We start from the raw sequence: 26,104 nt of genomic DNA, 5'->3' as shown, positions 1-26,104 counted from the left end.
TCAAGTTTAATGACCCAATGAAGCAACGAATAAGATTAACAAAATAAAAAATATGGTGTAAATTTCATGTTTCTACAATATTATTCATTTTTGAATAACAGAAAAATAAAAATATCGGTACAAGAGAAATTGAGTGAATATTCAATGTTGTAATTAAATTAATGCTCATGAAAATTCAATTTAACTTTCCGGTAGACATTTTTCATTTGATAAAATAAGTAGAAAAACTCATGAAGAATCTACCATTGAATTTTTAAATCTTAGATCATTTCTAACTTAAAATAAATTTCAAATTTCAAATGTCTATAAATAACTTTAAAAGATTTGAAATATTTTGAAAATTTTATCAAGTATAGAAAATGCTAGTATAAACATTTAGTGAAAATGTCATGTGTCTACGATAATTTGTTTCAAAATTACACCAATATCTAAAATCAATATTCTCAAAAATTGATTTTGCGTAAAATTTTTTTTTTCTCAGTCCTTTTGAAAACTATTAGGAATTTTCCAACCGGAAAAACTACTACAGTTGAAAATCGAAGAATTATTTCAACAATTTATCGTGTATACAGACACTAAATAAATAAACAATAACACACATCAGGGTCTAATATTATAAATTTATACATAACAGGTGTCAGGTACACCTAACCCATTAATTTTTACCAACATCTTAGATTCTGAGCGGAACGAGTAATGTATTGATTTTACAATGAGTGTTTTTTAAACTTTTTTTTAAATTTTTTTGTGTCTATCATCACGTTTTGGGGCAGTAAAAGTGCTTTGATTTTCGACTTCAGTACCTCGTTCGATCAGAAAGTGAATCTAGTTGGTAAAAAGTAAAAATAATAAATTCTCAATATTTCTAAATAATCGGGATAAATAAATTAAAAATTAAGGGGGAAAAGGTGAATTTTTACGCACAAATAGTTTTCGACAAAATCAATTTTGGTGTTTAATGTAACTTTTAAACAAATGACCATAAATATATGAAATTTTTACAGAATGTTTATATAAGTAGGTATATTCTATCCACCATGCAATTTTGAAAAATTTCGACTTAAGTTGAATTATTTATAGGCATATACAATTTTCAATCAATATTAATTTTTTTTAAATTAATATCGATAAAAATGTATTTGTTGGATAGAAAAGCTTGAAAATTTAATACAAAGCTCCTAACATATTGTTACAATAGCAGTTGACAAATAAAAGAAATACAAAGTCACATTTTTTTTTTTTTTAAAGCATTCAAAGTTTGAATTTTGACAAAATACGTAAAAGTCATGAAAATTCGCAAATTATTTTAAGCTAAAAATTCATAAAAAATTTTCTTTTTAAATCTAAGATTTGAAAATTTAATTCAAGATTCCTTATAAGCCTAAAATCCTAACCTTAAGTGCCTCCAATGGGCGGCTTCTTATCTCCAGACACTCAAGCCATGTCACCTCCATCACATGCACTTATTGTAAAACAACATTTACAGATTATGTATATTTAAATAAACGATAAAAAAAAAAGAAAAAGATTCCTTATAAGTTTGTCCACCTTTATCAAAAAAAAAATGTCCACCGGAATGTCCAATATTTTAATAAAGATTAAGAATAAGTAATAACTAATAATAATCTATAATATAATATATCCTTGACAGATAAAGACGGTTTCGTCTTCGCTCAGAATCGTTTTACGTATACAATGATATAATATCATATTGGATTCAAATTTAATTCCATCCATTACAGTAACCCACTTGTAAGTTGTAACCTACTGTACAGCAGAGCGATATCCACTTTCCCGCTTATTTTTTTTTTAAATTTAGATACTGAACACTTATTATTACCTAACCACCAAAATATTTCTACTTTTAAAAATTTCGTGGGGAGTGGGTCCGGACCCCTGGATCTCCCCAGTTACGGCCTTGATCTGTTCATCACGACTAAAAAATAAGTATTAACACTAAACTAACCAAAATAATGTACAAACGCTTCCATTAAAATCTAAGTACCTACGCATACAAACACTTTAATGCTATTATTAATTTTACTTTCCGGTTTAATATTTTTTTTATGTATAAACCTATGAATAATCAATCTTGTATTACATTTTCAAATCTTAGATATAGAAAGAAAAATGTTACGAGTTAAAAATAATACTAATTAATTTCAAAATACCTATAACTCTTAGTCTCATATTACGACGATTTTGACAATTATCGAAAAATCTAAGTTTAAACACTTATAAAAAAATATAGTGACGCTAAATTTACTCTAGCTTTATAGAAAAAACCCACACCCACCTAATCCATCATTTTTAACTCCATCTTTCAACTACGTTTTGAAGAAAAAAATTACTTAATAATAATAAAAATTGTAAGTAGGTAGGTAAATATATAATATTAGGTATTGCATGCATATATGTCACAGATAAAGTCATCGCTACAACTATTAGGTACGACCGCTATCGTATTTTATAAATAACCAATTCTTATTTCCGAAATTCCGCGTTATTGATTGAGTAGGTATTATTTATATAATAATTGAGTAGGTAAGCACGAATAACGTATTATATAACACTATTAACATTATTATTAACACTTTTTCAAATAAAAACTTGATGACCTTTGAAATTTGAAGCCCGTGGCGATTACTCCTCTTAAATACGCCACTGCAATCAGTCAGTTTATCCTTTTATATGTATAAATATATATTTAACATGCTCTGGGGCTGTATTATTTTTTAAAATTACCCCATTACCTAAGGTTTTTATGGATATAATATATAAATATTAAATATGTTGAACAGTCTATGAAAATAAATTAAATGCTCGAACCAATTTAGTTCTTTTTTCTTTTAGGTTCGTAAAGTCGCTTAGTTTTTACGGATAGAAAAATTAGAAAATGTGCCTTAAAATTCGGGAAAACTGAAAATGCTTTTTTGACTGACTGGTAACGTTGAGCATAAGTACAGATTATAAATTATGATAGCTAGGTTTTTGATACCTATTTAGGTAATACATATTACTATGGAAATTTAAAATTGATTTTTCTTAATAAATGGTCACCATTAGTTACCTACTCAGATAGAATAGATAGATAGTAAAAGTATAGAATAAAGAAATTACTTACCTATATCTTATTTTACATTCTTCATTAATCATTATTATTCACAGGTGAAAAAGTGTTTTACAGCTAAAACTGGATGTTGGTTTTTCCAAAGTTGACAGACTCAATAATTACAGAATCATTTTCAATAAAATTCATATCAATAGATTCTTTAAGACCCGGCTCTGCGGCAATGGGGTATGGTGGTCGTCACACCCTCCCCGATTGAATTTTTCGTAATTTTCAGCAGGCATTTTCTTCGTAGCAGGGAGCCGTTGTCCGTTGGAGATAATACGATTAATTGAAAAAAAAAATATGATTCAGGAACAATTATAATTCTTGGCAGTCGGCAGTAATTTTTAATGAATTTACTAAATAATTATTGACTCTGCGATAACGTATACAGTATACTGATACAAATATGGAGAGCCCCTTATTTTCCTTGTTCCCATTAATTTCGACTGTACGCTGTTGCCAATTTAAGGGTTTACCGATTTAAAAATCTTAATACTGCCGACTTATATGGATTACTTGAGTGTAATGATAAAAAAATAGGCAACTTTAAATCAACGCCGAATAATTATATTATATACATTTTATTGCATTTTAAATAGGTACATAATATGTATTTTTTTTTTTTTATTTAATATGTATACTTATTTATGTTTTACTTAATTATTTATGACTATTTAATTTTGAATGTTATTTATTTTATTAGCTTATACATTTTTAATTTATGAGTAATTACACTTGTGACAAAATGTTAAATTTGTATAAAACACATAATAAATAAGTGAAATATAATATTATGTAATTATACTTCAGGTAATCAGGTTATATTTGCTGTTAAATATGATGTACATGTACCTACTAGTTGCTATATTATTTTACCTTTACAGCTGTATGAAATACAAGTAACAAATCTTTTAGGTATACAAAGAATGCTTCAAAATGTTTTAGTTTTATACCTATTCAGTATTTTTTTTTTATATAGGTACCCAGTGATCTTTAATATTTATCAAATTTGAGTTATTTGATCAAACTATTTTACTTCACCATTACTATTGTGCAGAAAAACCAGAAATTTTTATACTTCACATTGTTTGTGTTAAGAAATGTTGAGTCGGCATAAATTAAATCTAAATCGGCAAATACTTGAACTTCCCCTCCCCCCATAAAAATTTGTTTAAAATGGCTCTGTATGAAACTTAGAAGTTAAAGGGTGTATATTGCATACAGCCAGGTAATATTTAACTAAAGTATAGCTCGCACATGAATTTCTTTCGTTTATTTAAATGATTATTATTGTTTACATATTATCTTACTATAATACTATAATTATTAGTAGGTACATGATATCAATGTTTTTTTTTACACATTTTTGGTATGGGTAGGATATTTTTAATGTTTTATGTGAATTACTATTAAAATCAAATATATAATAAATTTACTTCCATAGTTTATTAAAGTTTAATCCAATTAGCCCAACATTTTAAATAAGTAGTAATAAATATTTAGAATAATGGAAAAATTTCATGATTTAATGACTACAATTATGTATAAGTAATAAAGTAAATAATCATTTCACTCTAATTTTAGAAATTGTTATGATCATAAATATTATAATCATTATTGTAAAACTAAAATTTGCTGTTACGCATGTGTCAAAGAGAAAAAAATGCACCTACATCTTCTTAAATAAGTACATATTGCAATTATTACTCTACATTCAAAAATTATACAGATCTCTATAATTAGTATATATAACTAAAGTAGGTAATGGTGTATTTAAACATTAAACACATAATTTATAATGTAATTATCTAAAAACCAAATGCAATAATAAAAGGTGTTGAAAAAAACTAAAAAGATTTATCAGTATGGACATAACACCAAGGAATAAAAAATAATAAAATTACTTCATTTTATACAGTTTGAAAAAAATGGAAACATACCTATTAAAATATAATACACATAAACAGGCTCCGATGAGAATTTATCTATTATGATATTTCCTAAAATTAAGGAGATACCTATCATAGTTTTGTTTATTCATAAGATTTACTAGGACAATCACTATAAATGATTCTTATTTCAATTTAATTTACTGATTTAATAAAAACAAATTTTATTTAATTATTTCCAAAAAATGTGACCATGACATCATGAAGATCGCATCCATTATCTTGGGCATACAAGAGGCAGTTAAAATGCCCATTAAGATCAGCGTTTCTGCAAGTTTTATCGTCCCATTTGCATCCGTTCTCGTGGGCGTACTCTAAACAGTTCATGTGGCCTTTAAGTGCAGCGTTACTGCATGTTAACTCATCCCATTCGCAACCATTTTCGTGGGCGTATACCAAGCAACGCATATGCCCACCCAAGGCAGCATTGCTGCATGTCATCGCATCCCACTTGCAACTGTTCTCGTGAGCATACACTAATAAGTATAAATGACCATTAAGTGCAGCGTTACTGCAAGTTAACTCATCCCATTCACAACCATTTTTATGGGCATATATCAGGCAATCCAAGTGCCCGCCTAAGGCGGCGTTGGCACACGTCATGATGTCCCACTTGCACCCATTCTCATGAGCATACATCAATATATCCAAGTGGCCATTAAGTGCAGCGTTACTGCAAGTTGATTCGCCCCATTCGCAACCGTTTTCGTGGGCATATACTAAGCAATCCAAGTGCCCACCCAGGGCAGCGTTATTGCACGTCTTAATGTTCCACTTACACCCATTCTCATGGGCATACATGAGACAGTCCAAGTACCCATTCGCTGCAACACTACGACAAATTTCCTTCTGGTGCCACTTGCACCCATTCTCGTGTGCATACGCAAGACAATCCAAGTGCCCATTTGACATAGCGTTCCTGCAAGTATCCTCATCCCATTCACAACCATTTTCATGAGCATAAACCAGGCAGTCCAAGTGCCCGTTCAGTGCAGCAGCACTACACGTTGTCTCGTACCAATCGCAGCCGATTTCATTAGTAATCTTGACACTCGGAATGGAATCAGAAGGTTTGTTGAACACGCCGAACGCGGCCAAGATAAAGGGATCATTGTTTGTCAACGGTAGGAACGGTTCGTCCCATGGGACACCGATCTCGTGAGCAAATTTCAAACAATTTATGTGTCCGTGATACGCGGCAGATAAGCTAATTTTTTTGAAATTGTTTTTAGGGCTAACGGACTGCACCTTATCAAACATGGACTGCCTGTCACCGAGCGGGTCGAAAACACCGCTTTTGGAGTTCAGATGTACGATTTCGAACAGCGACTTGCAACAATACTTCAAATTGACCTCCGGGACATCAAAACTTTTGTACTGTGACAACTGGATCTCGTTACACGCATAGTACGCCGATAGCAACAGGCTGGGCACGGTGTAGGTTTTTTCATTGGCCATTATCGTGGTAGTTTCTTCCAAATGGCAAGAAATGGGCTTGCGTAGTTGCGTGTACATTAAATTAAAACTTAAAATGGGAGCTCATAACATTTAACAATGATCAAAATCAACATTAAAAACCAAAACTTATGAGAGTATAAGTATAGACTTCCACAGTTCTACATCCCATAACGAGGATGTCGCATCTCGCATGTGCGACTGTGCTAAATGCCAATAAATCATGCAATAAAATACTGAAATCTGAGAAATTGACTGGTCTAAGTACTAAGTTAAGTTGTAACTGTACAATTGTATAGAAATAAGTATTAAGTAATAAGTAATAACTAATAGTATTTAAAAATGTTGTAAACAAGATACAACAACACATTAAGTTCAGAGCACTAACCTAACAAAATATAATAAAATCTGTGATAACAACTGATAACGATTGTGTGATGGCCGTGGCCGACGGGCGACGAGTGTTTTTGAAATCTGTAATAGTTGTTCTGCATTCGAATGTTTCGAATTTCGAATCCTGTCAATCAGTCGTAAACTAAGACTTTTTCGAAATGAACTCGATCAAGAAGTAAGTATTCTATTGATATTTTATAAACCTGATAAATGGTTTATTACACAAGTAGTAGATACTTATGCCTGAATATCTCATTCTACAAAATACAGATATATATCCAAGTTGACATTTTTTTATTTTATTTTTTTTTAGAAATATACAAGACACATACACCAAGGAATATCTCGTAAGTTTATTTTTATTCTGTGTGATTTTTATTTTCATGCATGACGTATTGAATACAATAACAAAATTGTATTGTTTTAGGCACTAAATAAAAGGAATGATGGTAGAGAATTAATGAACTTTCGGGATGCATCACTGAATTTAAATACAATACACACAGCAGATGGATCGGCAGCAGTCAAAATTGGGAATACAGCTGTTATTTGTGGCATCAAAGCAGTAAGATAGGTTATTTAATTTTAATTACATTTTAGCATTTTATTGAGTATCTTCGCTTTTTCAGGAACTAGGTGTTCCTAAAGCTGAAACTCCTGATATTGGATATCTTTTAGTAAATATTGAACTACCTAGCCTATGCTCTAAAAAAATTCGACCTGGAATCCCATGTGATGAAGCAATGCAAATTACCAGCTTTCTCAATGAAGTGTGTAATAATTGCAAAATACTAGATCTGCAACAATTATGTATTTCTGTTGATAAATTAGTCTGGATCTTGTCGTGTGATATATATTGTTTGAACTATGATGGATCTGTTTTAGATGCATGTTTAGTAGCCTTGTTATCAGCACTACAAACAGGTAAATTTAAGGGTATTTTAATGTCAACATATTTAATTATTTAAATAATTGTATTATAGTTAAGTTACCAGAAGTAAAATATGACAAAGAAACTGAAGAAACAATCGTCATTGAAAATTACATTCCGTTAAAAGTTAACAGTTTACCAGTATCATCAACTTTTGGGGTATTTAATGAAAAATACATTTTAGCTGATCCAACTGAAGAAGAAGAGCAATTATGTGTTAGTAAATTGACAATTGTGACCAATGGCTCCTTATTATTTTCATTACATAAACCTGGTAAGTTACAATTTTATAAGTTAATTCAATTATTATTATTTATTTAATTAATTTGGAATCATATTTTTGGCATAATTTATAATCAATGATGTTAAAAATCTTTTTATAAAGGAATCTGTTCAATTCCTCGTTCCTCTAAAACAGTATCTAGTTCCTAGTTACCTTATTTTACATTAATACTTTATGAAATTATTTTATTATACTAAATATTTTAATTTTAAGTACAATTATCAATTAATGTGTATAAAATATTATTTCAAATATACCTCAAATAGTACATAATACAAATTATAGGTACTATCAGTGGCTAAACAAACATGATTTTTGAGAAGCGACTGCTTCTCGATTTTTTAAAAATATTTAGAGGTGGGTAGGTGCTTAACTCGTTGACTGCCACGCATCTGTGTATAATAATAATTAACTATTGATAATTTTTAGCCTGCCAGCTGCCGCATCATATCATTGTAGCCGCGGGCTGCCGTAAATAAATTTGGATTTATATTATTAACTTTTCTATGGCGCTACAATAATGATCTTGAAAATATGCTGTGGCGTAGTGGGAATAATTGCAATTTGGGGGTGGAGTGGCCGAGCGGACTAAGGCGTCGGTTGCGATGCACGCAGTCGCCAGTTTGAATCTTGGTCACGGGTGGCATCGCTCTTTGGGCATTTTGCAGTGTCTGGAGAGAGAGGCCGTCGCCCCCCAACCGGGCATGGCAGAAACCTACAGGAGCCCATTCAAAATTCTGCCAAAAACCTACAGTACCTTCCCCTACAGTTCCCCAGGCTAATGACCTCAGTTGTCGAAGCCTTACCCTAAAAAAAAATTTCTTTTGATGTAATAAACATGATTTTAACATTTTTTTTTTTTTTCAAATTCAATAGTATATATTATACAAATACAAATTTATAATGACACTGAAAAATGTCTTTGGCGTACGGCGCGTACCCATGATAAATATTCTTGAGGCCGCTGGCGGCTGCATGGCAGTAAACATGTTAATATAAGAAAGCTAAAGCTATTGCTAAAAATATTAATTATAGTAGGCTAATAATAATACTAATATTACTTGTGTTTATTATACGTTTTTGGTAATTGGGTGGGTAGGTAGTAGGTACATTATAGGTTGCTTATGGGTTATTTTAGGTTTGTTTTGCCACTGGGTACTATACAAAAAAATTATAATATTAACGTTCCTATTACTAAAAATAAGGAATTAATTCATGTTCCTATTCATGTTCTTTTAAAAAATAATGGAATTAATTCCAGGAATCATTTCTTAACACCTCTGATACTAATGAGTATACAGGGCTCGTGAGTAGTATAATTGTTTGGTTTTAATACACAGCAAAGGTATGCAACTATTGTGTATTTACAAATGTCACAATTTCAAGATTTTATTTCTCGTGGTGACTATAATAATTAATAGTATACTATAGTAGCACTAGTTTTGTGGATTAAATATAGAGTATTATTTATTTAATTTATCATAGTGTTTTCTATGTGCAGCAGCACAGAATCCAGTACAATTACACATTATTAGCTAGATTGCATTAAAAATCAATAAAAAGCAATGCTAAATTAATATGTATCGATCCATTGTGATTTTCACTTCTAAGGAATCCATTTACATATTAACTCTCCCAAAATTATATTTAATATTGTTACGAGCTAATAGATGGCTAGTAGTACTTTAAAGATGAATTTATTTTCACCCACAATCACGTGACCGACTATAACAGTTTGTACCCACTGAAATTTTATTGATAGCTCACCTAAACAATCCACCCTACTTAACAGCAAACGTTCAATGAATCAATAGTGAGCTAATAATTTATTATATTGATCAATGGTTTTAGCATCAGCTTATTTAAAAAACTTTTAGTGCTTAATATAATGCTGAATATTTAATCTTATATCAGTTATATAAGATACTTAACTTGAAATTAAATTGAAAAATACTAAATTAAAATTGATATATATATATATATATATATATACAATATGGATGGTGCTAGTTCATAAATAATCTTATCTACATAATATAAAACCCATTGATTAAAATGTATGAGCAAAAGATTTAATTGTATTTTTGTTATTATTTTTAGGAGGAGAATTCATAAAAGATAGCCAGATTCAAAATTGTATAAGACATGCTAATAACAGAGCACAAACAATTTATAAATTAATAAAAGCTGCACAATAAATTTTTTTTTTTTTTAATTTTTAATTTTTTTGAACAATAAGTACTTAATATTATGAAATGTATATTTGTTTGTCATTTATCATGTTGTTCTTACTAATATATATTTTTTTTTTAATTTTAACTCATACTTAAAATAAAAATTGTATCTAAACCAATTCTGGTCCAGAAGTAACTAAAACAGTTCATGTAGTAATAATTGTTTTTAAAACTGGCTGCTGAGTTTATACTAGATTAACTGGTGCATACATATATGAGTTACATTTTTAATGTTTAAGTGACTTAATGTTATGGAAGTTAATTCACCAGTTGCTCAGACTCGACAGTTAACAGTTGAAGTCAAAAGTGATAACTTATATGTAGTAGATGGATGCTGGATGCAATCCTATTTGTATGTAATGTCTGGTGGTTTTGGTTATGTCTTATGTTCCTAAAGGCAATGATAAAATGTGCAGGTGTGCAATCGGTAAAATATGGAGAACCTAAATGTATAATTAATATTAATGTTCTCTGTTAATATTGACATTAAATAAATAAAAATTTGATTAAATTGATAATTGTAATCAACTAAACAACTGCATATAACTATTTACTAGTATATAGGCTATTTAGCTACAGCTGTAAATGGGTAGGTACGTCAAAAATATTCTCAGTAAAATACCAAAGTAAAATTAACTATGGTTATTGGTAATATTTTCTTTATAATTATATTAATAATGGATGTTCTCAAATTATAATTTAACAGTAGAAATTGTGTATTATGATCGCGGATTTCTATGCAATTGCATATTTTTTTCCTTTTAATATTTTTGGATTGATGTCAGTTATGTCCACGAATCATCATAATAATTTGAAGCTAATGATGAAAGTTTTTTTGCATATTTTGGCAAAATTCAAAATGTATTGCATATTGAAGCGAGCATTTTAAATAATGTATAAAATAATATTTTGTCAAGTAGAAAAATTAAATCTAAATTTCATAGTCACTAAATAATAATTTATAAATATATATATATATATATATATATATATATATATATATATATATTTATTTATTTAAACCTTTATAAGATAAATAATCGATTACAATGTAAAGTAATGCTGTGTCAGTCGGTTATCGACATACCACTCGACACTCGGTTACATCGTTTTCCGTTGTCCGTAAATCGTTAATATGCCGAAAATAAACATTCAGCTCGAAGATCTTTATCAAGACCTGACAATACTAAGTTGCTTCAAATATGCCCCAATAACTTCAGTTGATGTTGAACGTTTGTTCTCAGTCTTTAAGAATATGTTAACCGATAAACGACACAGCTTCACACTCATCACAGAAGAAAAACTTGAAATGCATATGATTATTCATTTTAATAATAAATAAAATTTTAAAAATAAATTAAGGTTTTCAGAAAATCCCCTAAATTTTTTTTTATTATGTATTTAAATAATTAATTATTATAAGTTTTACTGTAAATTTTAAATAAATAAAAATGATTGCATATTTTTAACATATTTTCATGATTTTGATTGCATATTTCGATACTTATAAGTGCATAAAAATCCGCGCTCTAATTATGACAGACGAGGCACCATGAAAAAAGTCATAATAACTGATAGGTGGTCCATAGTCACTAGTCATAATGTTTCAAAACAGTATAAACTAGAATCTATAGGTGCATTATAATATGATCTTAGCTGTTTTTATGTGTATTATGGAGGGATCTATGCTTCCCAAAAATTGTGTTTACCCTCCTCCCCCATTAAATTTTTTGTTACATTCTTAAATTATATATTGTGTTTGGAGAAACACAGTTTTCAAAAACCAATTTTAAAAATTCCTGTTTTTTCTTAATTTTTTTTTTTGAAACTGAGAAATCTTCAAATTGCATAATAATGATCTAATATATACAGGTACAATAACCAAATAGCCAATATTGAACACCTACTATGCCTATGTATAAAAAAAATTAGACACAATTTTCATAACTCTTATACAAGATATTAAAATAATAGCTTCATATTAATTCTTTAATGATTTTGTTTTATTATAATGACCATGGTACGTATATTTTCTGTTAAATTAATATTTTTATTAAACAATACAAATGAAGTAGGTAGAACTTACAATTGATCTGGCGTCTAGGTTTGCAATTATACATAATATATAAAATAGAATGCCTAATACTCACACGTCTCACACATATATGTAGCCATGTAGGTATTTAATCTAGCCAGCGGAAATGATATTTAAGTCATTATCGCACATACAGGGTTGTCAAGTGGTGCTTAGCACCCCTGAGTCTTAAATTAGCACCCTCAAATTATTTTGGGTTAAAAATATTGTTTTAAGTGTAATTTTACATTTAGAATGGATTAATTCCAGTTTATAATGATAATACACTAATTTTTACTTCAAAATTTTGTTTTCATATACTGTCTACCGGAATGATGGTTTATTGATATTAACTAAAATTGTTTAGCTTGATAGTATAGAAATGTTCAACCATCTATCCTAAGTTAGTAGTTTTTTCAATATAGTGTTCTCGATTCAGTGACAATATTACTGATATTGAATTATTTTATTTTATCATTATTTACATTTTTCTACATAAATACCAACAACTTATTAATGTGGTATTAAATTTCCAGTACATATAAATTGAGTAAAATAAAAAAAAAAAAAAAATTGTGAAAGTATTGAAAATGTAGATGACCCTGATTGTAACAATTGTTCATCAAAGAATATCATGATAGTCCAGTGGCGTATATAGAAATAGTTTTGGGGGTAATGGGGTGGGCTATAATATATAACGACTAACAATAATTATTTATCACCTAGAGACTACAATATAGTTAACAATTAAGACTGTAATTTCGGGAGGGGCTGCAGCCCACTAGGCCCACCATATATACGCCACTGTAATAGTCGTTACTCGTTATAATAAGTGGATATAGGATATATTGTAAATCAGATTCATTAATTTGAGACTTGTAATGTAGTCATAAAGTAATTTTGTTTGAAATGGTAAGTGTAACCGTATAGGTGGTTTGGGGAGAGCAATCTCCTACAATTCACTTTGAGGTTAAAGATTTTAGCACTCCGATGTTTAAGACTGAATGTGCGCCTATGATTAAAGCAAATAATTTAAATAGGTGTTAACAACAATTTTATAATTAAATTTAAAAAATGTAAAAGAATAGATTATATTTAAATTTCTATGTTAAGATAACTTTTTGGCGTAGGGAAAGTGGCGCGCCCATCGCCCCACTAACCTAACCTTGAAATTTGTTTAGCGGGATGGTCTTAAAGGCCGGAAAACCCCCAAAAAAAAAAAAAAAAAAATGTCAAATAACTTTAATTTTAAAATATAATACCCACTATTCATCATATGGCACAGTCCCTATATAGTAGATATATGTTTATAAATTTCTGTATTATAAAAATAATAAATTTAAAAAAAAAAATTAATATTTTATATTTGATAACTTATATATGAATTATAATATAAATATACGTACAATACACTTCACTTAACTTGATATCTTATAGGTAAGCCATAATGATTATGTTGTTATTGGTTAACATATTAAAAAAAAAAACAAATAAAACAAATTTGAAGCTTTCATGTTTTTCTAACCTAAACTAATACAGGAAAAATTTAAATGTTCACAATCTAGTCTTTAAAAATACTTTTCAAATTTATTCAAAATACATATTTATATACTTGGTGTCATTTGTATTTGAAATATGCATTCTAATACTATATTTTAAAAGTATTCAAAATATGTAATTTACCAGTACTTTTTAGTAGCATACCAATACATAAATCCTTAAATTAAATAATTAATAAACATATTCTTTAATTGGTTCAAGAACTTCAGATGTCACAAACCTGTTATATTCTCAAATTAAACTTCAGCAACATAGATATAAATGTTAGGTAATCTAAATATCTAATGAAATCTTAAAAACTTTTAGAAGCATTATAAAATATTATTTTAAGACAGATATTTAAAATGTTCATATACTTAACAAAAATGTCACATTCCCAATTAAATAAATTCATATTGAAGACTAACTCAAAATATTTACATAATCAAAATTCATAATAAAATGCTACATGAACCTACATAAAAAAAAATAAAAATATGTTGGCTATAAACTAATTTAAACAAATAAATGTAAAATTGTCTAAAAACTAAATTGTTTATTATGTAGAAGAAAACTTATGTACTAAGTTTAATCAATATTATAGTAACTTTAATCATGAAATAAAATAAAATGGACATACCAACCACCTGTCATGATCGTGGCTGTTTTTTAAATCATAAACAAAAGAATTTACAAAAATAAAGTCAATTTTCAACAAAATTAATATAATATACATTAAACTGCACAACTAATATTAAATAGTGACTTATTATAATATTATGATGTTCTTTATTGTACTCAGATAGTAAGGAATAAAATATTAAGTTGTAGAAATAAATTATACATGTAGTTATGATGATCGTTTTCGCTTATTTGATTTAATATCTTTAGTATTTGAGGATGAAGTACAATTTATTTCTTGAAATGAAAGATCATTCATCTATATAAATATTAATTAATTAATAATCAAGTATATAATTAAGTAATCTATATCAATATCATTATTATAAATTATTTGAACAAATTATATTTATTCTTTATACAATCGGAAAAGGAACCTTGGCAGCCATCTACTGTACAAAGTATCAACATTCAACAAGTAGATATTATATCTTGTTTTAATAGTGACCAAGCAATAATTGGTAGAAATATGATAATAATTGACAAAAACTGGTAGCTGTCAAGGTTCCATTTTATATTGAACAGTGAATTAGCTAATATTATAGTTTTACACCTTATGTAATTAATGGAGTGTATAAAGGTTGCCACACACTACAGCAGTGACGGTAAAATATGTCCGGCTTCATCTTGTTGTGACCGCTGCAGTGTGTAACTAACTTAAGTAATTAAGCATAGATTTTTAAGTGTATAAAACATTAACACTGATATCACTATACAAGTTTGATTTTAATAAATTTAATAAATAGGCATTTTTACCTGATCTTGATTATTGAACTTGTTTAAAGATGATGGAAGTGATTTAGTAACGGGATATCTAATCTAGAAACAAATATAAATTACAAGATACATCATTATACAGTTATGTTAAATTGTCCTATGTATTCAGAAGTTAAAACATCATATTATATTCAAGCACTGCATATTTAAGTACACAGTGAAACCTCATTATTTATTTATTTATATAAACCTCATATTAATTTTCCATTTGATTCTACTAATTTCAAATGTATAGAGATTTCACTTAAAATGCATAATTAGGTAAATACATTATGCTACCTACAATATGTAAAACAAGTTAAGGGAAATATAAACAATTATAATATGTGTATAAAAGTATTCAAAATTCAAATACATATGTAAGTGGTACATTGTTGAATTTATAATACTCAATTAAACAACTGATGATAGATAAAGTTTAAAAGCTATCAGTCAAAAATAAGCACCAAACGAGCGCAAAGTTACTTTGCTCATCTTGGGCTAAAACATGCACAATATATAATTTTTATATTTTTAATTTTTATACAACAGTAAGTTATTGTATTATAATTATGATTTTGAATTTTAAAACAATTTGGTTTTTTCATAAAACTGGCTAGTTACAATTAGGTATGGTTTTCATTAAAACATGCATTTTTTTATCTCTTTAAAATTTAAAGTGCCTTCACTCTAGAATACTTTCTTAAAAGTTCTGGAGTTCTCTTTAGTAATAACTTTGATTTAATAAAATTATATATTTATAATTAATTTACTTAAGAACCCTCCCAAATTTGTTGGGGCTATTTATTTTTTGAAAACCTATATATATTTAAAAATTTAAATCATAGAAATTGACAGAAATTGTGCTGAGCACGAATTTACTTGAATATATGATAATTCCCTCTGGCATGCTAAATCAAAAACTTCCCTCAACAGTCAACTTTTTATTCAAAACCTTCCAAGATAAATCACAGCTATTTCCAAGTAAAAACAAATGTTTTTTTAGGCTCAAGATGAAAATAATAATTTTTAGTTTGAAAATATTTTGAAGTAAAATTTAAAAAATATATATATTTCAGAATTTTTCTTCGTTGTTTTTAAATGCTTAGATACATAAGATATAACATATAGGTTTTAAAAAAAAAACAAGCCTAAAAGTCTTAGCTGTTCATAATACCTCCTGTAAATTATTATGATTAAAAATATTTAATTGATTCATTTATTTGTTAAAATAGTAATACTGCAAAAGATAGTATACTTAAACTACCTAGTAGTAAAAAATCATGCCACTGTTTTATTACAATTTATTTATTTTCTATTATTCTATTAGTAAATGTAATTAACCACATATAAATCATACCTTTATGTGAGACAAACTATGTATATTTGTAGTTAAATCATCACTGTGTTGTGTAGACCTTAGATAATCTATAGTATTAGGTTTATTTGATCTTCCTTCTGAAAACTCAACTAGTAAAGGCAAATCCTTTTTTTTAACAAAGGTTTCTGGACCTTTTACACAGATTGAATTTTGATGTATATGTTTTGCAACTTTTATATTCTTCTCCATTTCATCGTCACCAGAACTTAATTCTGATTTTTGATTTGCTGTTTCAAAGTTATTTAAAGGTTGACTGTTTACATTACCAAAAGATGTTAAGGAAAACATATTTTTTCCCAAATATTTTGTATGATATATTTTTGTTTGGCTAACTGGTTTATGTATAATATCATTGCTCACACTAGGATTTTTAAATCTTTCTAAATATTTTGATGTTAGCCGATAATCTTTGTTTAAACCAGCAGATGAAAATATTGTTATATATCTAGGTGTTAATGACACTTCAGTAGTATGACTTGATACTGTTGGTAATATAGCCAAGGGACTCGATATCGATTTAATTTCTTTAGTTGAAATTGAGTTTAATTCTTTGGGAACTATTTTAATGGATTTGTCATCAAGTAAAATATTTGATTTTGATCCTGTTAGTGATGGTCCAACTGAATTAAGACTTTTTTTTGGCAATGACGTAAGACCTAATGAAACATCTATTGGTATAGTTGAACTTCTTAATGATTTTGAATCAACAAAAACTCTGTTAATTGATGATGATTCAACTTTATGAGGAATTGACTTTTTTGATTCAACTTTACGAGAAATGGAGTTTTTTGATTCAAAAGTTTGTACTTGCTTTTTCTTTTTTTGGTCCGTATTAATTTCTGTAAGATTAAAATATATGATTATTTTTCTCATAGTAACAGCTCAGAGTTAGAAAAAAATGGTTTTTTTCATTTACTAGGTAAATAATTCTTGTAAAAATACTTTATTTATGAACTTAGAATTTACTTAGAATTTTTCTTATCCTATAATATAATGGCACTTAATAAATCAATAAGTTTTATTATTATTATATTAAGAGAACTCCACACCAGCATGTGTTGTCTTTGTTGTACAAGTGCATAACATAACAAATTTTATGCTCAGCAGACCACGTTTAGCTCCGCGAGTTTAAATTTAGAGTCAATTGACCTATTATAAAATTGAAGCCAAGATTATTATCTAAGGCATCTCATGGTATTTTTATTATATTTTAATTTGAAAGAGAGATGAATATTTTAAGATTGTAAATTGTTTGTATATATAAAAATACTCACAACTCGTTTTAAAATTAAAATATAATAAAAAGCCTATGAGAAGCCCTAGATAATAATTTTACCTTTAATTTTTATAATTGGTCAATTCACTTTAAATTTTAAACTCGTGGAGCTATGCCTGATCTGCTGAGTGTAAAATGTTCTATGCTACGCACCTGTATGACGGAGACATCACATGCGGGTGTGGTGTTCTCTTAAACATAAAAAAAAAATAAAAACAAACAAGAAACAAAAATTACGAGAAACTAATATTTATACTTGTGTATAAAATAATAATTTAAACTGATTTAAATTTTACTTATAAATTAAACGTTAGATTTAATACGATTGATTTTAATTCTGAATTCAGTAGAAGAATGTTTATAGATGGTACAAAAAGCTTCCAAGTTTCAATATTAATTTTTAGTTTAACCAAGACTTTATTATTTGATAAAATTTATATTTTCAAGATTTCAATTACAGTTCAACATTAAAATCATACTGAGGAAATTAACTTTAATGTTCTAAGTTCTAATCAAAGCTTAGTTTTTTTGAACTAAAATTGATGGTAGTAGCGATTCCATTAAATAAATTAATGTTGAAAATATATAAAATAAATTAACATACCTGTCTTACCTAGATTTTTTGGTAATGTTTTTGTACTATCAAAATGAATATTTTTCTTCTCTGATTCCATCTATAAAAAAAATATATTTTTATTAGAACTACAACAATCATTAAGTATAGTAAAAAACAGTAATAAGCAAAGAAAAATAACAAAATTAAAATTAAAATAACAGCAAAGTTGGGTCAACTTTTTTTTTAAAATTATTTTGGATTTTGATAGAAAGCTATCAAATTCATAAAATTGAAAATCTTGAGATAATATTAGCATCAACAAAAAATATTATCTGTGTTTTATCTAGTTTTCCTTAAATTTTACTATATTTTAATTTTAAAGCGAGTTATAAATATGTAAAATAAAACTAAAAAATGCTTATGTGCACTGATACTTAAGTGTCGGTTTAATTCATTAATTTATTTTTAATTATTTCTCAATGCAAATTTGCCATGTTATATATTTTTGAGATATAGATAAATTACAATATATGCGGATTAGTGAGAACATGTGAATATAGTGATAAAGTTTCAGATGAAACACACAAGAAACTTGTTAGTGTAAACATATTCAATCATTTGCTAGTATTCTGCAAGTGTTAGTGTTTAAAACATAACTTGGCCCTATTGGGTACGTGTGTGAGTGGATAATACAATAAGTCCACTTCAGAGTTTTTCTACAATAATTTTATTAAGCAAAGGGATGGTATTAAATTATTTATTTATATTATTTATAATTGTTAATTAGTTAAGCCCATTTTAAAGTTGTTTAAAGAGGTGGTAAATAGGAAGATTCGGTGGGTCAATAAAACTATTTAATCTGTCAATTTGTATTTCATTCAGCACCATTGCTTAAATATATGTAGGTATATATTTATTTATTTTAATTTTACCTTATTATTCATTTTTGTTTCATCAGTATTTTCTTCATCAGATTCATTTTTAGGTATATGTTCTACCAGCTCTTCTAGAAACTATAATTCAAACAAAATAATTGTTTTAAAATTAATGTTAAAAAAAAATTGTTCACAATATTTGGTATGCAAAATATACTTTATGAATATCTGCTGAATCAGGTTCGTAAACATTGTCATTTAACAATGATGGAATACACGTTAAAGGATGAGGTACTGCTTTATCATCACTTTTATATCTTCGAACCACTAATATGTCAGGATTAACATTTTTTTTAAGATTTTCTAATATCACATCAATATAAGGTTTTAATTTATTAGTTTCAAGATTTATTTTAAACCTATAACAACACAAACATTAAAAATCTGGCAATTTAAATTATCTAATATAAATGTGAAATGTCATACCTCATCTTCTTAGAAAATGGAACAGTTGAATTCATACACAATAACATAGAATACTCTCGAGTTTCAGTAACAAAAACATATAATTTGATGAGTTTAAAAGTTTTGATACGGAATTCAAACTTCCATAAAAGATGATGAATCCTATTGTCACTTGCAGTATCCTTTTAAACATAAAAATGCATAAGATTCAAAAACAATTATATTTATTTAATTAAAATTATTGTATGTGAAAGTCATAAAAACACTAAAAATATTTTTAGCTTACCGTCAAATTTGAAGATGATTGTTGTGACTCATTCAACTTTGTTGTAGGGAATTTGTCATCTTGTGATTTTTTAGACAAATCCATTTCAAACTTAGAAGAATCATATTTTTTTTTTTTTAGAGGGTTTAGACACATGGTTCGACGACTTAACAAATCATGTTGTAATTTCACAGTTAAACCACAAACAGGCGACGGATCCATGCACATGACAGGAAAATTTAGTTTAAGCAATTTACTCTCAATCTTAAGTCTTCGTTCATATGAACAATAGGTAGGTTTACATTTTTCAATTATTCGATCTACATCTCTCAGAATAGACTGAAAAAATGCATGATACAAAATAATTTATTAATAAATAAAGTATGAAATTGACACAATATACATATTTTTTGTTAAAAAATTTTAATTACCAACTTACCAAACGATGAGGATGCAATAATAATCGAGCTACTCTTAATGCCATTACACTATATTCACATGTTTCTGGGATTTTATTATGAATTTCTGCTATTACACGTCCATTATAAAATAACCTAGGTCTAGCTTTTTCAAGTAAATCTAATAAACATGGTGGAAGTTGTTCTTTTTCCACAAATTCTAATATTGAATCTTCAGCGTAACTATAAAAAGTTTCAACTGGTGGTTGATCCTTATTCATGGTTATCTTAATTGAATAACCAATATCAATAGTGTACAATGTGATCACAAAGACATTTGGGTTAACCTCTGAAGGATCATCAAATAATTCATCCAGCAAACTTGATGGATATAAATGCTGAAACAAATTAAAAATGTATATAACATAGAAACTTTATCCTATTATTTTATTTTTCATACTTTTAAGGGCCACTCTTTAGAATCGGCAAAAAAACGTAATTTTTTTCTGTGTATTTCAAATAATTTATCATATAAATTATACTCGACTTTTTTAGTCTCATTGTTGTTTGGTTTTTCATCAACAACTAATGGTATATTATAGCTAAATTCTGGCTCTAATTCAGTGCATTCACGTTGTAATTGCAGAACTTCCTTATGGAGATCTTCCATTTCTATATTTGGTTCAACAAACTCTTCTGGAAATTCTTTCATTTCTAGTAACTGCTTTTCATCAACTTTTTGTTGTAATGCTTCAATCGTTTTTTTTTGTACCAAATCTTTATATTCTTCTTTTGTTTTTAGAAATTTATCTTTAAGTTCATAAAACAATTTTTGCTGTCTATCATAAACTGGATCACTTAGTGTATTACCTTTTAACTGTTGTTCTTTGTCATACTCTAGTTTTGAATTTTTATAAAACTCTTCTTGAAATGTTTTCATTTGTTGATGTAATTTTTCTTCTAATTGTTCTTGTTGAATTTTCAATTTTAATGGTATTTCGTCTAAATCTTGTATATTTTCTATTTCCATTTGTAGTTGTAAATCTTCAAATTTCTCAGGTTTATCATTATCACTTTTTTTTTGTACATCTCCTTGTAATTCATGTATTCTACCAATACATTTTACTTGTCCTTCTTTATCATTCTTCTGTTGTAATTCTTCATTATACTGTTCTTTTTCTACAGAACTAAATTCTTTGTCTGTAGAATTAAATTTTTCAATTGGACTAAATTCTTCTACTGAACTAGATTCTGCTTCTTCTTCAACTACATAATCATAAACTATTTCGGTTACCATGTTTACATCTTCATTTAATTCTTCTACTTCTTCTTCACTTTCTTGTAATGACTGTCCATCAGATTCATCTACATTTATTTTAGACTCTATCTGTAAGTTCCAATCCAAGCCGCCTGTTACTTCATTGTCAGAATTTGATAATCCTTCCACATCTACATCAGACTCTTCTTGTGTTCCATCTTCATTTACAATGTCAGGCACTGCTTGTACTACTTCATTCTCCAAGTTTTCCATTTCAATATCAGATTCTTCTGGTACCACTTCAAAAAAGTAGATATCAGACCCTTGTTCTACTTTTTCAGTTATTTTATCAGATTCTTCTGGTAATTCTTCAATTGAATCATTGCCATCATCAGCCTTTTTTATAACATCTTCATTACATTCAGAACGAATAGGATCTATCAATATTTTACCTTTAATTGTATCTAATTTGGTTGGAAAATAATTGTTAAGCAAATTTTCAATTCTTTTATAATAAGGTGCAGCATCTTCCTGGAATGAAAGAAGTAGTTTTTCTAAGAATTTTTCTTTGATTATTGAAGAAAACATTTGATTAAATTCTTCATTATATTCCCTTTCTAGGTCTTCATCGTACTTTTGTTCCATGTCTATCTCTAATTCTTCAATTTCTTTTGTTATTTTTGCAATTCGTATTGCTGTTAATTCGTCACATTCTTCTTCTTCGTTCACCTTGTGCTTTTTTTTTTTATTTTCCATCTTTTTTCTATTTTTCAAATCACATATAAGTGATTCTATTTCTTGTAGTATTCTTTTATAATTTTCATCCATAGTTTCTTTATGTATATTTATTTGTGTTTCTTCATCATCATCTTGCTGTGATTCTTTAATATTATGCTTTACATAATTACCAAATTGTGAATTTTCATTTAATTCTGGTTGTATGCATTCTTCTTCCATATTTTTTTTTGATCCTTTGATTATTTTATCTTGAATATCTCCTCCATTGTCTTGTGATATGTTTACTTTATCAAATTTAATCTCTACATTTTTATTTACCACTTGTATATCTTTGTGATCTATGAGATTTATATTCCTGACTAATATGTTTTTATGTTCTTTACCAATATTTTGTTGTTTTTCTCCAAGTGCTTCTTGCTTTTTTATATCAAGCTCTTGTTGACACTCAGAACCAACTTGCACATCTAGGTATAATTCCACTTCTTCGCCAGGCATTGGTGGAACTTCAATTAATAACTGAATTTGTATTTCATTTTTTTCTTTTTCAGAATCTTTAATTAGTTCTTCATCGGCTTCATGTTCCTTAACTTTATCAATTTTAGGTTGATCATCTGTATGGAGCTTTTTATTTAACTCTTCTTGCACTTCCCCAATTATATCTACTCCACATTCTAACTTATTTGGTAAGTCAATATTTAATTCATGCTTTTTATCACTAGATTTATTTCCAACTTCTTTTTCAAGGTTATTTTTTTTTGTTCCAACTTTAACGGGTAAAGTTTTGTAAGACTTTTGTTGTATATCTCTATTAAGTTGTAGTGGAAAATCTCCTAGATTTGTTTTTTTCTCCAATTTCTGCTGTTTAATTATTATGTTATCATTATGTTGTTTAACAAATTTGCCTTTCTCTTCCTCAGTGTTGTGTTGTTTACTTGATTTAATTTTTTTTTGCACTTCTTTTTCCCTAATCTCAGTTTCTTCGCCATCAGTTACCTCAGATTCAGTTTCTTCACTTTCTTCTGAAGTTTCTATTTCAACAGTGCCTAGAAATGAATGGCCAAGATTCAACAATACCTGAAAATAAAAAAATGTAATTATTATATATATATACATATATTTATATTTTATACAAATTTTATTTGATACTATGTTTTCATAACTTATCATTGTTAAAATTCAATGTAAATTGTGCTAATGCCTGAGATAAAATAAATAACAATTCAAGTTAAATTATTATGTAAAAATAATAACTTACTCTCGCATGTCTTATTAGTTTATCAGCTTCGTTTTCCATAATGATAAATTGATAATAGCTGTAACATTGAGTAAATATTATAAAGTAACTACAAATTAGTTTTACTTATATTAAATAATTTAAAAAAATAAAAATCCTTATAAATACCAAAGCTTAATATCATACAACAAATTCTTTGAAACATGTATAAATAATATATTATATGTATTATATAAATTAAGAAATTATAGACTAAACACAACCTGAAATTAATTTTAAAAATACCTATGCCTTTACTTTAGAATATTGTAAAAAGTTGTCTTTGACATTGTTTGAGTTCAAGGTTAATATTTTGGTTTTCTTCTGAATATCAAAATAACTCATTTTAAAGTTTTTTATTCAATTTTATTATTAAAATATTGTTTTCACAGGTTAAGTGAATACATTTTGGAGAGCACATTGATGTACAGCTTGAAAGTTTTGTAGAAATAGTAATTTTCTTTAAATTATATATATATATATATATTAATATCAATTTTATATATATCTAAATTTAAAAAAAAACCATTTTAAAATGTTTTTATCAAATATGTTATATTCAAGCGAGAAAAAAGAATATTTTTTAATAGTTAAAAACAATGGTGTTTTCATCATAAATAATTTTTGATACATTTATTAACTTAAAAATCAAGAGTATATGTTTGTTGCTGTTTATATTACAATTAAAAATCAATTATGATGAATACACCATTGTTTTAACTATTAAAAAAATATTCTTTTTTCTCGCTTGAATATAAAATATTCAATAAAAATGCTTCAAAATGGTTTTTTTTAATTTAGATATATATAAAATTGATAATAAAGCAATTTTATTTGATGATGTTTTGTTTTATGTAAGACATAGATATAAGCTTATTGAAACATAATGTTAGTTTTTAACCATCTGGAGGAATAATTGTTAGGTTAAATTTGATTTAACACAAGTGCCTACATCAGTTGTTATTTAAAAATTGCATACATAGGAAAGTGAAAAATGTATTCAAGCAAAGCGAGCCAACATTTTTTTATATCTAATTGAAAACAATTTACTGGATGGCTTGAATATTTGATTTCAATTTCCCATCCTGAATTTAGTTACCTATCTGCTGGACCACAACACATTTCCAAAACTCAACATTGAATTAGTGACTCCCCAATTTGTATAAATGATTTGAAATCAATTTAATATAATAATATGAACTTACCGCCGTACTTCAGGGCGTGCAATGTGTTTAACGACGTTGTCAATTGAGAGAACTAGGAAGTCAATACAACAAAATTGATATAGACACCTACTTTTGGTAGGTAGTTAAATTTATCTGACAGATTGTAAGACTATTGAGAGGCGAGTAAGAAGACTTATTAAGGCTGTGTACTCGTCTATAAAGTATGAAAATATAAACTTTATGCCATCATCTTTATAGGCGTTAATGTGTTGGTGCTCTGTGGCATAAGACAATGAGGGTCAGTTAATGCGCAAATGCAGATACTTCTATATCGATTGTTATAATAATGCATTAATGTCCAATACTAGGTACAGTTTCACTCCTAGGTCCTAATTCTTTAGTGACAGAAATGGAAAAGAGAGGGTTTTCACGCGCCACTGATAGACTCGTAGACTGTCTGATTTAGTCCTAATCAGTGAAACACCGTAGGCATATCACCTAAGGCAATAGCTAACACTTATTTACTTCGTAGTTGTGTACTCACGTGACGAGTAGGTATGAACAACGGCTGCCGAAGTGCCGACTATATGGCGTAGTAGTACGGATTAAATATTATTTAATAATTAAATATCATCTAATCCATGGTAATAGTGACACGCATCTGACTATGTCCGAGCCGCCACTCTTACCCGGTCAGGGCGTCTGGGATGGTGGGATCTGAGCGATTTGGCCGGTCTGGCTGCATGGCGCATGCCCGAGTCTAGCCACTGACGATCGACCGCAGCGATGCAGCGGCCGGCGTTCGGAGATATCAGGCATGAGGCAATATTATAGGTAAACAAAATGATACGAGCCATGCTGCGCATGCACTACTGTGAGTGAAACAATCGATATCATGATTCATGAGTGAGATGCTGTGATGAGACTGCGTATTCCATTCTATTCATCTATACTACCACTGTGACACTGGCGGGTGCAAAGTGGAAGGATCTCAAAATTCAAAATTTTGAATATGCACTATGCACTCTAACAAAATAAATACA

The 26,104-nt window shown here is 27.9% G+C and overlaps 3 protein-coding genes across 5 annotated transcripts; 1 reads left to right on the top strand and 2 right to left on the bottom strand.

Annotated features, from left to right (window-relative positions):
- Positions 1-4,197: 4,197 nt before the first annotated feature.
- Positions 4,198-6,894, bottom strand: LOC107169660 (uncharacterized). Its single transcript, XM_015519468.2, has one exon. It carries the CDS (start codon positions 6,577-6,579, stop codon positions 5,233-5,235), a length of 1,347 nt encoding a protein of 448 aa, XP_015374954.1. The 5' UTR covers positions 6,580-6,894; the 3' UTR covers positions 4,198-5,232.
- Positions 6,895-6,932: 38 nt separating this feature from the next.
- On the top strand, positions 6,933-10,445 carry LOC107169662 (exosome complex component RRP43-like). Its single transcript, XM_015519470.2, has 6 exons — positions 6,933-7,087; positions 7,226-7,259; positions 7,340-7,477; positions 7,542-7,836; positions 7,896-8,117; positions 10,227-10,445. The coding sequence occupies exons 1-6, from the start codon at positions 7,071-7,073 to the stop codon at positions 10,322-10,324; spliced, it is 804 nt and encodes a 267-aa protein (XP_015374956.1). The 5' UTR covers positions 6,933-7,070; the 3' UTR covers positions 10,325-10,445.
- Positions 10,446-13,772: 3,327 nt separating this feature from the next.
- Positions 13,773-25,790, bottom strand: LOC107169665 (uncharacterized). 3 transcript variants are annotated; one of them, XM_015519472.2, is made up of 12 exons: positions 25,606-25,790; positions 23,878-23,935; positions 21,087-23,696; positions 20,668-21,024; positions 20,250-20,567; positions 19,985-20,145; positions 19,716-19,917; positions 19,556-19,636; positions 18,672-18,741; positions 16,771-17,630; positions 15,411-15,473; positions 13,773-14,913 (listed from the first exon to the last, which is right to left on the bottom strand). In XM_015519472.2, the coding sequence occupies exons 2-12, from the start codon at positions 23,914-23,916 to the stop codon at positions 14,824-14,826; spliced, it is 4,851 nt and encodes a 1,616-aa protein (XP_015374958.1). In that variant the 5' UTR covers positions 23,917-23,935; positions 25,606-25,790; the 3' UTR covers positions 13,773-14,823. The 3 variants fall into 3 exon arrangements, with proteins under 3 accessions (XP_015374958.1, XP_015374960.1, XP_015374959.1); XM_015519474.2 differs by having other exon boundaries at positions 18,681-18,741; XM_015519473.2 differs by lacking the exon at positions 25,606-25,790 and adding an exon at positions 25,101-25,569.
- Positions 25,791-26,104: the final 314 nt, after the last annotated feature.

The sequence above is a fragment of the Diuraphis noxia genome, unplaced genomic scaffold (genome assembly GCF_037042655.1).
Source record: "Diuraphis noxia isolate RWA-SAM2 unplaced genomic scaffold, SU_Dnox_SAM2 contig0004, whole genome shotgun sequence".
NCBI classification, from domain to species: Eukaryota; Metazoa; Arthropoda; class Insecta; order Hemiptera; family Aphididae; genus Diuraphis; species Diuraphis noxia.
Note: the sequence above shows the minus strand (reverse complement) of the source record. Positions and strands in the feature narration are given on the sequence as shown.

Excerpts from the sequence above, each read along its gene's own strand:
- LOC107169660 (XM_015519468.2), bottom strand. The coding sequence starts at position 6,579 with ATGTACACGCAACTACGCAAGCCCATTTCTTGCCATTTGGAAGAAACT.
- LOC107169662 (XM_015519470.2), top strand. Across the intron at positions 7,478-7,541 it reads TTATTTGTGGCATCAAAGCA|GAACTAGGTGTTCCTAAAGC; the intron begins GTAAGATAGGTT and ends TCGCTTTTTCAG. Across the intron at positions 7,837-7,895 it reads GTTATCAGCACTACAAACAG|TTAAGTTACCAGAAGTAAAA; the intron begins GTAAATTTAAGG and ends ATTGTATTATAG.
- LOC107169665 (XM_015519472.2), bottom strand. The coding sequence starts at position 23,916 with ATGGAAAACGAAGCTGATAAACTAATAAGACATGCGAGA. Across the intron at positions 21,025-21,086 it reads CTAAAGAGTGGCCCTTAAAA|CATTTATATCCATCAAGTTT; the intron begins GTATGAAAAATA and ends AATTTGTTTCAG. Across the intron at positions 19,918-19,984 it reads CCATTTTCTAAGAAGATGAG|GTTTAAAATAAATCTTGAAA; the intron begins GTATGACATTTC and ends GTGTTGTTATAG.